This window comes from Desmodus rotundus, chromosome 1, assembly GCF_022682495.2.
Source record: "Desmodus rotundus isolate HL8 chromosome 1, HLdesRot8A.1, whole genome shotgun sequence".
Classification (NCBI taxonomy): Eukaryota; Metazoa; Chordata; class Mammalia; order Chiroptera; family Phyllostomidae; genus Desmodus; species Desmodus rotundus.
Window position 1 is genome coordinate 56,531,153 of NC_071387.1, and position 14,785 is coordinate 56,545,937.

At 38.3% G+C, this 14,785-nt stretch overlaps 1 protein-coding gene across 16 annotated transcripts in view; it reads right to left on the reverse strand.

Annotated features, from left to right (window-relative positions):
* The window catches only part of PTPRD (protein tyrosine phosphatase receptor type D), a 517,292-nt gene that overhangs the window by 204,370 nt on the left and 298,137 nt on the right, over positions 1-14,785 (reverse strand). For all 16 annotated transcript variants that reach the window (XM_053924461.2, XM_053924474.2, XM_053924452.2 and 13 more), the window contains exon 5: positions 391-579. In XM_053924461.2, the coding sequence (XP_053780436.1) occupies positions 391-579 (189 nt within the window). The remainder of the gene's footprint in view (positions 1-390; positions 580-14,785) is intronic.

Here is a 14,785-nt window from a genome sequence, read left to right on the forward strand (position 1 = left end):
AACTCCTTGCAAGTTCTGAATGAAGTCCAATGTTGAAATAAATTTGTTTCAAAAGAAAACAGTGAAAGAAGAAAGAAAGAGAAAATGGATCCATCAAATACTGCGGAAAAGCAGTAAATTAAAAAAAAATTGTCAAAAATACAGTCACAGCAGTGAGCAATGTGGATTAAACAGAAGCTGCAGAACACACAGAGAAGAAGAAAGACGGGCTCTGAAATAGGCTATGACATCACAAACGTGGACAACACATTAAATAACAGAGAAAGAGAAGAGGGAGAAAAATCAATACCTAAAAATTAAAAATAAATAAAATTAAGTAAAAAAATAAAGAGAGAGAAAGCTAAAAAAAAGAATTACTAGGAGTTTGTGGAAACAGTAACAAGACCCTACCTGATCGTAACTGCTTAATACGGCCATTGTTGTTGCTTGTGTCCACAGGTAAGAAATCCTTAAACCAAGTGATTTCCGGGTCCGGATTCCCACTGGCTGCACAAAGCATGGTGGCAGTGCGTGTGCGCTCCACCACCTTCAGCTGTGGGCCCATGTCGATGGTAGGGAAGCCCCTGGGAATTTGATCCTCTGCAAGACAAAAGGTGATACATCGTTATGGTAACAAGTCAGACGCCCAAGATTACAGCGATCCTGCCCATTGATCTTTTCCTTTACCGAAGTCGGTATTTGATGAAAAGCTAATACAAACCAGGCAGCATGGCATTATTAGACTAGGATACAGTCACAGTGTTGTTCCCGGCCGGAAGAGTACACAGTCTGAGAGGCCAACGCCTAGCAAAGAACACGTGTGATAAAGACCATGCTGAAAGGGTGCCCAAGGCCTGCAGGGATGAGTTGAATTGGCCAGTTGGAAGGGATCATCACCAGTATAGGCTTTAAGACAGGAAACTTTTCTTGAGGGAAAACCCTGGGATCCGAGCTTAGCAGGTAGATGAAAAAGCAAATGGTTGGCTGGGCTAACTTGTGTTCAATTCTAGTATTCTTTTTTGTAACTTTCAAGTAAAACTATGTATATTTTTTCACAAGTGTGATATTCAACGTAAATGAATTCTTTGGTGAGAAATTTCAATTAATCAGAAAATTATCTGAGAGTTTTCATTTCCAAAGGAAAAAAAGAACAAAAGCAACTCAAAAAGCAACACCTTAGTATAAGAAAATACTTTTCCCCATTCAAGAGATCGGCACCATTTTTGGTCATTAAATAGTTGAAGTTTTTAAATTTTGAAACTTCAACTCATCTGCAGTTCACTTCTCCGTACCCCATATCAAAATTGCCCCAGATCTTAGATCTTGAGAAAATGAAGTCCTCTGAAACCCCCAAGCATGACCCACACGCCATCTCTTCTGGCCAGCGTCAGAAAGAGGTGTAAGGGGACTAAATGGTAACGGGAAAAAATACAAACAAGATTTAAAGAAGAAAGATATTCTACTCAAACACTTAAGGGAATGTAGTTATATTGGTGATAATTTCTAAATTACAACTCGGCTGTTTGTTTGAAGACCATTTTGAAACATTTTGACTTCCAATTAGGCCTGATGTTAATTTAATCAACAATCCCTGGTGATTTCTGATGAATTTTCATGAGCAGCAATTCCAAAACGACTCAAAAGCACAAACACCAGTGAGTCGAACATTAGAAATCATCAGGTGTGACACATGACTTCTCCTTGAACGGCTTCCTTCTACAGTTTCTGGTGTGGTCCTGTGAGTCTTGTTCACGTTTAAGTGAGTTATAATTTCTAGGGGAAAGGCTCCATTTTGATGCCTCCGCTGTGTTCAGTCAAACCAATATGTTCTCCACTGCCCCCCTCTCTAACTTTGGGGTAAACTCAATCTCCTAAATCTGACCAGCAATGTTCTTTTAAATCAGGCCCCAATTTCTCTCATGGGAAGTTTTTTATGCCCACACTGAAATTTTCACCATCTCCTCCTCAGAGCCACCATAGCAGTGAGGACCTCCATCTGTCTTGCACTCACTGTTCATTTCGCATCAGTGTCTCTCTCTCTCTGCCATGAGTTATTCCAGTCTCATTGTAACGATCAAGCTGGTCTGGACTGTCCAGTTGTAGGAGAACCTCCAGTATTTCCAAGTCTAAGAATGAGTACATCCCAAGGATTAAAAGAAGTTTTTCTACTATACATAGTAGCAAAGTACTTCTGATAGTTGATCAGAAAAATAGTTCAGGAGTAGAGAGACTTTTGAGCGTGAATAGTGAAAGAATGTTAAAATACTACCAAAGAAAAAAGCTCCCAAGAAAGAAAAGGTGCCCTGAACACCCAGTCCAGGTTACTGCCGGAGAAAATTGACGGTCTCATAGGAAAAAGTGGAGACTCTGGCTCTCGCAAACCGAGATTTGTGACGGACCAAAAGAAGAAGCTGAGGCAGGTTGACAGATGAATTCCCTAGAGAATATTTTATTATCCCACCATCTAGTTAGGGCTAGAGATTAAAATAGTTATAAAATTAGTTAACTTCAAAGGCTACATTTTACTGAAGCTGAAAGACAGGGCTCTTCTGAGGACGCAGTGATACACTTTATTTATCTGAGTGCTTACACGCTGTCAGCTAAGCAGAGGTTCACAGCGGACACGCGTCAGAAACAGTGGTTAAGAATGAACTCTCCAGGTGAGTTTTTAGGGCCCCAAGGGGATGCTGAAACTCAGAAATTGAATAAAGAGTATTTTTCAAATTAGGCTATGCTCATTTTAATCTATTCCACTATTTCATCAAGCTGTTCTTTATGGCTTTAAAGGTTTTGTCAGTGATTTTACATCTACAGCATAGTTCTTTTGTTATTTTGAAAAAAAAAAAAAGCAGAAACATCAATAGCTGTTGTGCCGCACACAGTGTACCATTAAACATCTCACTTGGCAGCTATTGACACAAAATGATTCAAAGGATAAAAAGAATTCACCTCAAGTGTTCCGAAGTCAACTCTACTGCCTTAGTCACCTACCAAAGAGTTGCTAAGACAGTTCTCAGATTTTGTTGTAATTTTCCATATTTAACACAACCAGCTCAGGTCAGTAAGAGTCAGGTAGGGGTTCCGGAGCTGTCTCTGTATTTCCCAGGGCCTCGCACCCGCCTCCTTGGTGGTTCGCTAGCTCCCCGGTCCCATTAGCATGCGTCGGCATGGCTCTGCCAGTCATTGCTTTTCCTCTCCCTGTTCATCTCTCTAAAGAACCAAGCCAATATTCTGTGCCCATCAGTGGCAAGGGGCAAAGACCTAAGTAAGGTAAGCCACTTACTCAAGACTTACCAAAATTCTAGAATTAATAACCACTTATAAGCAATGAAGTCCTCACTTGGGGAGAGCTGACAAAACTGACTTGTGCCCCATGGAAAGCGGGCTAATACAACTGCATGTCCTTTCCTTTCTTTCCTGGCTCAAAAGGAACACTCCAGAGCTCCTTTTCATATACACGAGTGTACAACAAAGATCATCTTTCTTGCATACTAATCAGACAGAGAATGTAAAGAGCACTGCTTTCTTATTTTTAATAAGGGTAATTAAATTCTATCCTTCCCCCTATGCACAGAACCTCTTTGAATGCACTTTCTTCATTAAATTTTCATGAGAAACATCACACTTGTAACAGACTCAAAGAGCTGGGGCAGTTATATGTTGACAGTTGTGGCTTCTTTCCAGTTTGACTGTCAGGTATTTGGCAATAAAACTCAGTATTCAACATAAAACAAACGGTGGAAATAATGAAATTTCTAATTGGAATGCTTATCTCAGTGGGTATAGTTTAGAAGATGTTAATTGCTTTTTTTTTCACCCTCTACATTTATTAGTGATTTATATAAAACTGCCTAGGCCATTTGATGATATCAATTTTGATAGCTCATCAAATGTTGGGTACTGGGGACTTGGGGAAAAAAAGCAATACCCTCTATACCTTAACCATATAAGCTTTTACAGGAAAAAGTAGCTATCAAAAGTTAACAAATTATCAATATGTTCGTAGCTTTAAACTTGTACATGAGGTGAGAAAAAAAACATTTTGTCCTATTCATTAATGTGCTCATTAAGCTTTAAAGTGCCTTACTTATCACTGTTCCATATTAATATTCAATCATGCAGAATTAGCTATTAATTCATCAACAATTTAAATCAGACTTGACCTTCACAAAGCCATTTGGTCTGTCATTTTGAGAGGCCATTAAAGGGCATATTACTACATACTTGTGCTTAGTGAATCATAGAAGTCATACATATTTTGTTTGGAATGGCAGCTATAATAGGCCTGGAAATATAGCACATTCTTTAAATCTGTTTGGTGTCTTAATGAAATATGCTGATATGAAACTTACAATTCCATTAAAGAAAGAGAAAAATGAATGTCAGCGTTTTCCAGCGTTAACATCCCATTGCTATAGAACTTCTATGAATGACCCCTGACCTATCTAGGACTTGAATGTACAAAACACCCTGATGTTGTTTTGCAGGGAGTCATGCTTTAGATGTCTGTGAACGATCAATAGCTTTTACATAGTTTTTTCAGTAAAACTAATTTCATTGTTCATCCATAAACAATTTAATGATGCTTTTACTTTCACTCCAATTGTGCAAACCCTGAACCTCACTTGTTTGATAAGACACTACAAAACTAAACTGCTGGCCAAGGCCTCCTTCCAAGGTGGCCCCAAGCAGTTCTTCCTGCCTAATCTTGCTGGGACTCCAAGTGAATACAACCAGGGTGGTGGCTTTGCCTCTGGTCCCAAATGATCTAAAGGAGTTTTCTATGAAGAACTGTTTGTCATTGTTCCACATCCTCAATTTTTCAGATTTACAGCAAAAATTTTTATGAAGAAGACTCACGTCAATTACCCCAAGAGCTTGCTTTTCTAAAAGCAGCATTAACCGATTTGGCAAGTAGACCTGATCATGTAGATGTTATTGACAATATAGAGAACTGCCATTCTCGCCAAACTGACAATAAAGCAAAATCAGACTCTAGAGAAAGAATGAGCTGTTTACTGTCCCCACCCCTTTTAGAAAACTTATTCCCTTCGATCACTTTTCTGAGTATCAAACAGTTCATAGTGGCTCCTCTTTAAAAGTTCTCACCTCGTGGTCTTTGTAAATCCCCGTTACAGTCAATGGGTACGCTTGAACCCATAGACCCCTGGAAGGCAGGGGCCTACGTTACTTGCTTTCTAACCACCACAGTGTTCAATAAGCACCTGCAATGAGACACATGAAGGGAATCGGCGAACATTTCAGTGCTCACTCATATTGTGTCTCTCAGTTCCCACTGTGCTTATTTAATGCCACTCATTTAGCAGTTAATCATTCTTTAATTGTTTTGTGACTAAAAATTTGGCCTCTCCAAATTTGAACATAAGTTTAAGAGGCAAAAACTATCTTATAACCTCTTTCAATTTTTTAAAAGTGTCTTAAGTATTAGACTTACAGATTTACAAAAATAGTTGTTAATAGCCATTTTCTTTATTTTTATACTCCTATGCTTTATTTATCTAGACAACAATTTTCATCAATTGAGATCTATGATTTATACTTGGTTCCTTCTTTAATTTGGTGCAGATGCCGCACTAGAAACATAAAATTCAGTTACTGCCTTTCCACCTTTACAGGAAGGCTTCTCTGATACATTGGCTTTAAGTTCCTACAAGTCAAAACTGCAACCACATAATGAAAACCTTACATGAAAGCACAATGAAACTGAAAAGAACACAATTGAATATGGATCTATACTCTGCTATCCCACCTTTAGAATACTGTGATGGAATTCTTCATGTTCAAATTAATAATAAAACCCCAATGAATCGCTCAGTTATATATTGAGGCAAGCACTCTGGGTCTTCTTCCACGGACAGGAGCAAAGATTTTCAGTGGCTGCATATCTTACAGCTTTAGGTATTCACTATGTAATCTAGCGAAAGCAGAAAAGGTTTGTTTCTTTCTCTGTTTTCTTAAGGATGAAGGGACTAAGGGAAATTTTCATTAACATAAAAAAGTCAAAATGTTAGATGGATGACATGAAGAATATTTTCTGAAATAAAAGCGTTAGACCTTTTAAATATACTGAAAGGCAATGTATTGTGCTTTTAGAGAAACGGTACTAACCTATGCAACAAAAAGTCAGTGTGTTTTATACCCAGTAAAATGTGAAAATTCTTTTGAAAAATTTAAGTATATAGGTCTAAAGATGGTCAAATAATAAAGTATTTTTATGTTTATGAAAATTTCATTATATTAAAAGAAAAGGAGCCTTTAAACTATTAGTTTTAAAAATCTACAGGACAGTCAATAAATGGCATCATCATCCTATAGATATTTACTGAAGACCTCTTTTGTGCCCGGACTGGGCCAGACACTGGGTATGAAGTAATCTAGAGAATCTTTAGGTTGTGATGAATAGTATCTGCGTGGTAATTAGATTCTTCGTGAATAAGAATAGCACCCAGCTCCCAGACAGGAGGGTTGAATGAGACAATGAATTAAATGTGCCTAGCACTGCCTGGCACCAGTGCCTGGCATCTAGTGAAATATTCACTTACTCCAACCCGAGCTCCCACAGTAGATTTAAATAGAATAGAGGCATAAGACTCTAAGGCACGGTATAACAAAAGCTGCAGCAATAAACTGTAGGTGGGAAAGTACTGTACGCAAGCAATAAAAAACAGGGATTATCTAAACACGCAAGTGAATTTAGAGGGTAGTATCTTGTCAAGTAACCTCTTCAGAGCTCACAAATGCCCTCATTTCTCTCTCTGAACAAGATTTCTAGACTTTTTGATTAATCTACAACATAAAAAGTAAATCTGTATTGTAATGTGACTTGTTCCCAAAAGCGAACTTTGAAAATAGCTCTAAATATTTGGAACAGAAAAGCTTTGTTGCAAATGACTGAAAACACTAAAGCATTTGGGCCTTATAAGGGTTCCTTGAGATGCAGGCAAGGGTGGCATGATTTTCTGTAGAAACTATGGCTTTCTATAGATATAAAACAGAGACTCAGCCAAATTAAGTATTTGTTTCAGGTCATACATATAGCAAAAATAAAAATAAATCTTTTAACACTAGATTGGGTATATGTTTATTTCATCATGTTTCCTCTATTTCAGTTGCTGTTCTTTGAATAAAACTTTATTAATTGGAGAGAGAAAAACATTGATTTGTTGTCCCACTTATTTATGCATTCATTGGTTGATTCGTGTATGTGCCCTGACCAGGGATTGAACCTGCAACCTTGGTGTATCAGGATGATGCTCTAACCAACTGAGCTACCCAGCCAGGGCCTGAATAAATAAAACTCTTCACTGAAGTCAACCCATAAGAGAAGGCACAACAAAAATAATTTGAATATTTAATTATTTTTTATATTTTAAGTTGAAAGAAGTAGAGACTAAAGTTCCATGGAGATAATAATTTTAAAACAGTTCTACATTTAAAAAATCCAATGTTTGATACATACCAATGGGGTCCTCATTTGTTTAAGAGTTGGCCCAGGGAAAGACAGAATTCTGCCACGTATGCTAACAAATCAAACATGGGTGAGAAATGTGTGAAACGAAAGAGTGTAAAAGGATGCTAAATATCAAATAATTTCCCTAGGAAGTTCAAGTTCAGTGCTATGTTTATGTTTTTAACCTTCTGTAATTTCTAATTAGTTATCTAGGCAGTGCTTCTGCTCTGAGCAGACATCAAAATACAGTACACAGGCCAGAGAAGTACACATGAGTAGACTCGGCATATCAACTCTCTGACGTTAGGCCACAGCGGGGTGGGACCAGCCAGGGCTGCCCCAAACAGCTTTGTCTAAGACGACAGATCAGTGTCTCAGAGGCTAGATGGCCCAGGGCTTGCTGGTTGGAACACGCTGCTTTGTTGATGGGCAAATAAGTTTCCAAGGCATTATCTTACAGAAAAAACTGCACTATCAAACTACAAGCAAGGGCCATTTCTTTCCAGAATAGTCCCTGAAAGGGGGGTGAGGGTGGAGAACATGTGTCAGTCTTTCCTTGAAGAAAACAGTGTAAATAAAGCTTTTATTTTCACCATTCCAGATGGTGGCAGGGTGTAATTTGTACTGTTTTGACATCATGACCATATTATTCAAAATCAATGCCCCTGAAAGTGAATGAATAAGGGACTGAAAACAGAAAAATAAGAAGAAATAAAAGCTAAATCAATGTTTTCTGGCAAAGTTGGTCTCTGGGCTATTATCAAAATGATATTCATGTGAGTAAAATTGAAAAAATACATAAAGTAGTTTCTAATTTTAAGTCAAAGGCTACTCAAAGTTGGAAGGAAAATATCTAATGCAGGAGAAAACTGTCAGTTAGTAAATGATATTTCAAATGGCATATTTAATAACATAAGATCTGGCCCCCCAGCAGCAATTATGAACAGATACAATGACTTTTTAGTCCCAGATCCTCGTTGTAAGTTACTGGGTACAGACGGTATGCTTGGGTTAATATGGCTGTCCATCCATCAATCAGAGAAGCTTTTATTTCAGAATGGAATTAGGTGTCTCTTAAGGGCAGTTACTGGGTACAAGAGTCTCCAAAGATTTCTCCTAGAATTATGCCATGCAAGAATAGAAAACTGTACATTGATAAACTGATAGGAGCCTCATTAGCAGCTACTAAATATTCTGCATACTAACTAGATAACCACAGAGCATTCCAGAACAAAGCTACATTTTCTGAAATATTCGTCACATGTTGAAGAGGCACTCTTGGCACAGAATGAAGCAAACTTGTGTAGAAGCAATGTATGCAGTTATGCCACCAATCATGAACTAATGTCTACACAGCAGAACACAAATCCAGTTAGATTTCATTACCACTCGTCTGATTGTGGTGGCTGCAATTTCACATGGCATTAACTCAGTTAAACCTCTCTGCTATGAGTGCTTTGCCTTAGCAAATGATCACGCTCTTTGTGATTCAAAATTAGATAAATTCACAGTGGGGGGAAGTGCCCTCTCCTACCTAGAAACACTATTCATACTTGAATAATTAAGTAAATATTTATGCTTTTATTCCCTCCTCAGGAATGCAAATCTCATTAAGATAACAAAATCCAGTAAAAATCCACTTTTGCAAATCTGCTTTCTATTAATTTATTTTTACAAAAAAGCAGGTGTCATGGTACCCTGTACATCATCCAAATTTTTGTCTTATTTTGAATATTAAAAAATTAACCACTTTAAATAAATTTATATTTAAATCATAATATGACTTTTTAAGAAAAAATAAAAACAAATATGTACAAAGGAGCTAAAGTTCAAAAGTTAAACCCCTGTGTTCTCAGAAAGAGAGACAAAAGCAGAAAACAGTAAACACAGAAGGAGAATCGGGGCTGGCCCTGCCTCTGCTGTGTGCTGGCTTTGTAAAAGTTAGGGATTCTAACGGACTCAAGTCAAAGTGGGCCAAGCAATCATCCTGGCTGCTCCACTATATTATGGTGAATGTAAATAAAAATAAAAATTTTAAGCCATCTAATGTTATAGAAAACAGAAAACTAGAATGGACTTTATGGTGAGCTGGAATTGCAGGTATTGGCATGAACTCATGGTTTGTTTGTTTTTTAAGATTTTCTTTATGTTTAGAGAGAGGGAAGGGGAAGGAGAGAGGGAGAGAAACATCAATGTGTGGTTGCCTCTTGCAAGACCCCTACTGGGGACCTTCCCAGGCATGTGCCCTGACTGGGAATTGAACCAGCAACCCTTTGGTTCATAGGTCGGCATTCAATCCACTGAGCTATACCAGCCAGCGCTCAACTCATGGTTTTTAAAAAACATACACATTGACATAGAAATGAATGTAATTGTTAATGAGTGTGCATACACACATACATATCCTCTCTTTAGATAAACTGGACAGCAATGGTCACACCTAGCATCTAGATCTTTTTTCTAAATATGATTCTCTACTAAAAAGAATCAGAGCTTCTTGGAGAAATGGCTGATTCCATACAGCACCGGGACCATGAAAGTGTAAGACGTACCTAGGATATCTGTTGTATAGGAAAGTACCCAACAAATAACAGAGACATGTTAAAGACAAAAATGCTAGCTTAACAGGGTTCTCATTAGCCAAAAGTGGGCTAATATGAACACCAGAATTTATATATATGTACGTTTTTATACACACACACACATGTATTGACAAATTATAACATACTGAATAAAATACAAAGACTTGAGCCCATAAATGGGTGAATGGATGAATACTGAACAGTTTCAGAAGGAATGGTATATTTGCATAGTCTCAAAGTAACACCTCATATTAATCTATTAAATATAATGGAAAGAGTAACTTTATAATAGAGAAGGCTCACAGAAATAACATTGATCAAAATATCAAAGTTAACATCAATAATCAGATCAAAATTATGTGTTGAGCAAAACACAGTATTTTTACTTCCATGATATTTGCTATAGACTAAATGTATGTCCCAAAATTTACGTTGAATCCTAGGGCCTACTGTGATGGCATGGCATAGGAGGTGGGGCCTTAGGAAGATGATTATGTCACAAGGATGGAGCCCTTATGAATGGGATTCCACCCTATAAATGTGGCCCCAGAGAGACCTCTCACCCCTTCCATATAAGGCCACATACAAAAGAGGGTTCTCTGTGAGTCAGGGGGCAGACCCTCACTAGACAACAAAAGTGCCAGGGCCCTGATCCTGGACTTCCCAACCTCCAGAACTATGAGAAGTAAATTGCTGTTTATAAGCCACTCAGTCTATGGTATTTTGTTACAGCAGCCTGAACAGGCTAAGACAACATTACCGCCACAGATCCATAACCTCCATGGGATCAGGAGTAAACATCAGCAAAACATCTCAAATGACAACAGTTTTACAAAATAACCACCTTGTTATGTTCACAGTTATCAAGATGAGCAATGTCAAAGAAAGACTGGAGAAATACCAGATTGAAAATTAAGGGCAAAGTCTCATCCTGAACCTCTGAGGACAGTTAGAGAAACTTGAATAGGGACGACTGCTGAAATGTGGTCTGAGGCGGATGGGGTGTGAAGGTTACACACTACGATGCATTAGTGTTTACTTCCTGATGTCGGTGGCTGCATTGTAGGTAGGTAGGAGAACGTCCTTGTTTGGAGGAAATACAGTATTTGAGGGTGATCATGGGATCAATTTTCCTTCAAAGGGCTGGGAAAACCAGTTCTTTGTATTGCAATTTCCACTTTTTTATAAGACTGGGATTGTTTCAAAATTTAAAATCATTTATAAGTAACTCATTATAATTATTTTATATTGTCATGAATAAATGAGACTGTAGAAATCTCTAGATTACCTTATTAATATCTAAGTTGTTCAAGAGTTATTCCCAAAGCTTTTGGTTAGTTGGATGTACTTAGGTATTTTTGTTCTGACTCTGAAAAATATCCCCCCAAATACGCTTCCTGAGATGCTCTCGAACACCAAGTCTAATTAAATGACATTTCAATTGCTATCAAATTCATACTATTGTTGATAATACCATAGAACTGTTAGATCTGAAAAATATAAGTTCTTATAAAATTAAGACTTACAAATATTTCATTAGCAAACCTGAATGATGAACAAAAGCAAGTGATAGGTCACGAGCAAGGCTCCAGCTCATGAAAATAAGATGTGGAGAGATCAGCACAAAAATTTACATTCACACTCTTCATTTAGAGATGTGCAAACCTGAGACTGATAGACCCCGTGTTGTCTCTCTAAGCATCTGATAAAGCCTGACATAGAAAAATGAACTTTTTGATGAGCTCCCTTCCAATTAAAACATCATTGACTTAAGGCCCAGAATACAGTAACTTCAGGAATCTAAGTGTTGGTTCCTAACGCATGCTCTTGCAATTTCTCAGGGGCAATCCACGCTCCCCTCTAGCTTTTCAGTTCTCCTCCCAGACCCAGAACAGAGTAAACAAAATGCTCATTATCCCGTGGTCTTTAATCGTTTATGGGAGTGGGGACAGGAGAAGCAAGCACAAAAACAACGTGACTCACACCTGTCTAAATAATTTTTTTGACAAGAAATTACACCATTTTAATCCATCCCGTAGCATTTCTCATGGTTTGAAAGGCAAACTGTGATGGTTATTTGTTTTACTGCAAGGAAGAAGACAGATTCTGAAAACAGAGGTAATAACAGTTTTCTCCAGGAGAAATAACAAAGATCAGGTCTGAAAACTCCAAATATCATATATAAATTATTTCATTATCTAGAATAAAAACTACCAGAGCACAAAAATAAACCTTTAACTGTAACTTAGGTTTCAAGAGTGTATTATCCATGGAGGTAGGAAATTTCCCCTAAATACAAATAATTTTCTTCTTATATGGCAAAAGTGAGCCTGAATTTAACACCAAAGAATTACCAAGTGGAGTTTATTTATATTTGTCAGTGTATGAGGCTTTTTCTGAAAAGTCTTTGGAATCACAAGCTGTCAATTTATGAAACTACCCAAAAGAAACATAACTATGATTCTGTTTTCAATTTTTGAACTCTCCTCCCTCTTTATATAAGCTTATTTTTAAAAATGCTTTATTTTAATGAAAACATAGGGTAGGAATTTATACAGTATGTTTTAATATATCAAAATATTAATACGGTACTCACCAGGAGGTCAGACATCTAGAAAATAACGAGGTAGAGGAAAAACTACCAAAAAATACCTGAAATCAGCGCTCAAAATTACATACACGCATAAATCTCTTTATCCTTTGCTGCTAAAAGGGGTGTCAGTCCTCTACATGCAAAATTCTAAAGGCTTGACTTCATGTAATGGTAGCATAAACTCAGCAAATTAGGAAAAAAAGTAGGCGAAGCCTGAGGGAATTACATGAAGGACTGTGGTCTCTTTCCTAGGAGCAACCATAAGGTAAAGAAGAGTTGTAAAGGCAGAGGTAAGTGTGTGTATTAGGAGGGTATGTTGCTTATCAAAGTGCCATTTTCAAAAATATCCTTTCAACTACAGCGTGAAAAATACACTGAGGCAGGAAAAAAAAGGGGTGCGGAGCAGAGATAGAGAGGCCATTGGGGGACTTGTTAGCCCAGTGGCAAAATAAGGGTAAATTTCTATGAGGAAAGTAGTGAAGTAGATGAGAAGTTGAGAGTTGAGAATATTTTTTTAATTTCAGTTTTATTGAGGTATAATCAACAAATAAAATAGTAAGACAGTTAAAGTATACATCATGGACATGACTTCATATACATATATATTATGCAAGTTGAAAATAATTTCAAGATCCAATTTGTAGGGCCTGGAGGTATTCTGAGGACAGAAAATGAGGGAGGATTACCAGGGATAAAACTATGTGATGGATTTGTGTAATGTACTTCCAGTCACGCCTTCCCCTCGGGAACAATGCCATACATTTGGTGTACCTATGTCACAGATGCCGTGAGCCCCGGAAGCCTGGACTCTGTCTGTCTTTGCCTCACCAGAGCAGCCGCTCCCAGGGTGGAGCATAGCACCAAGTACAAAGTAACTACATGCCAAGTGAATACTGACCCACCTTTACCTTCAGGAGCTGAAAGAAGGGCTGGACTATTAGCCCATTTGCTTCCTTGTGTGTGTCTGAGGGAGAACGCAAGGAGGGACGGCCTCTGTCCACACACGTGAGCTCGGCACTCTGACCCTGGACGTGCCAGGGGTTTCCTGAGCACCAATCTAGAATAAGGTGCAGATACCTTTGGATTTAACCATTTTCCCCAACAACAGCTCAATTCCTGCAACCTGAAGACAGTGGGCATGGCTGAGTAGTTCCCCTTTAGCCAGAGAAGGGTATCCCAGTCCATGGCTTCCTGAATAAAAGGGAAATCATCTGAGCTGGCTTCCTATGAAGACATTAAAAATCTCTTTAAAGATAACTTGTGGCTGTTGCATTTAAGCATGCTACATGCCAATTAAACAGACACAAGTTTCCAATGACAAGGTATTCATAAGTGATACAATAGACCTTTCTCTCATATGTGGAAAACAACCCAGAGTTGTTCATTTTCATTTAGTTGCATTAGACTGACATATTGTTATAAATTTAGGAAACATACAATCTATAATTCTTAACAAAATGACAGCAACCTGACAGGCGAAAAAATTATAATATCTCAGCCTTGAATTCACTGGCACAGGGAGCCAACATTCCCCACGGCCCCCCCCACAGCACAGATAGTTGGTACGTGGACTGCAAGACCCAGGCTCCTGCAGCTGCCCAGCGATCACGGCTTGAGGCTGCCGAGTGACGCGCACACCACTAAAGGAATGGAGAACGTGTATTTCAGCCACGGATCCCTACAATAACTCATGCTATTGTAGGTGTTGATTGTCATAAAGATACAATAATGAGCAATACAGCTTTGAAAATACACACGACAGGTTTCATGGCAAATTCTAATCAAGTGGCCAAATTTTACAGGTTTTCAGGAACTCAGAGGAACATAAAATGTAATAAAAAATGTTTCCCGTTGAGAAAAAGTCATTTTTCAATTTACTTTTTTTCTGTCGCAGCTCCTCCCCCTTCCATGATGGGAAGACTGGGGCTGCAAGCCTGTGGACTCCTGTTTTCTGGGAGCATACCTCACGCATCACATGAACTTAGCTGTCTGAATCCTGACAGACCCGCTCCTTGGGCAACAGCATCCAAGTCACTCAATAAAGCCAATCTTCTTCCCCCCGGTGATTTCTATGTGACGTTCAGGTATACATACAAACTCCTCCTAAAGCCTGGCCACTGCACTTTCCTGACACGCGGGGAGTGAGGTTCTAGAAAAAAA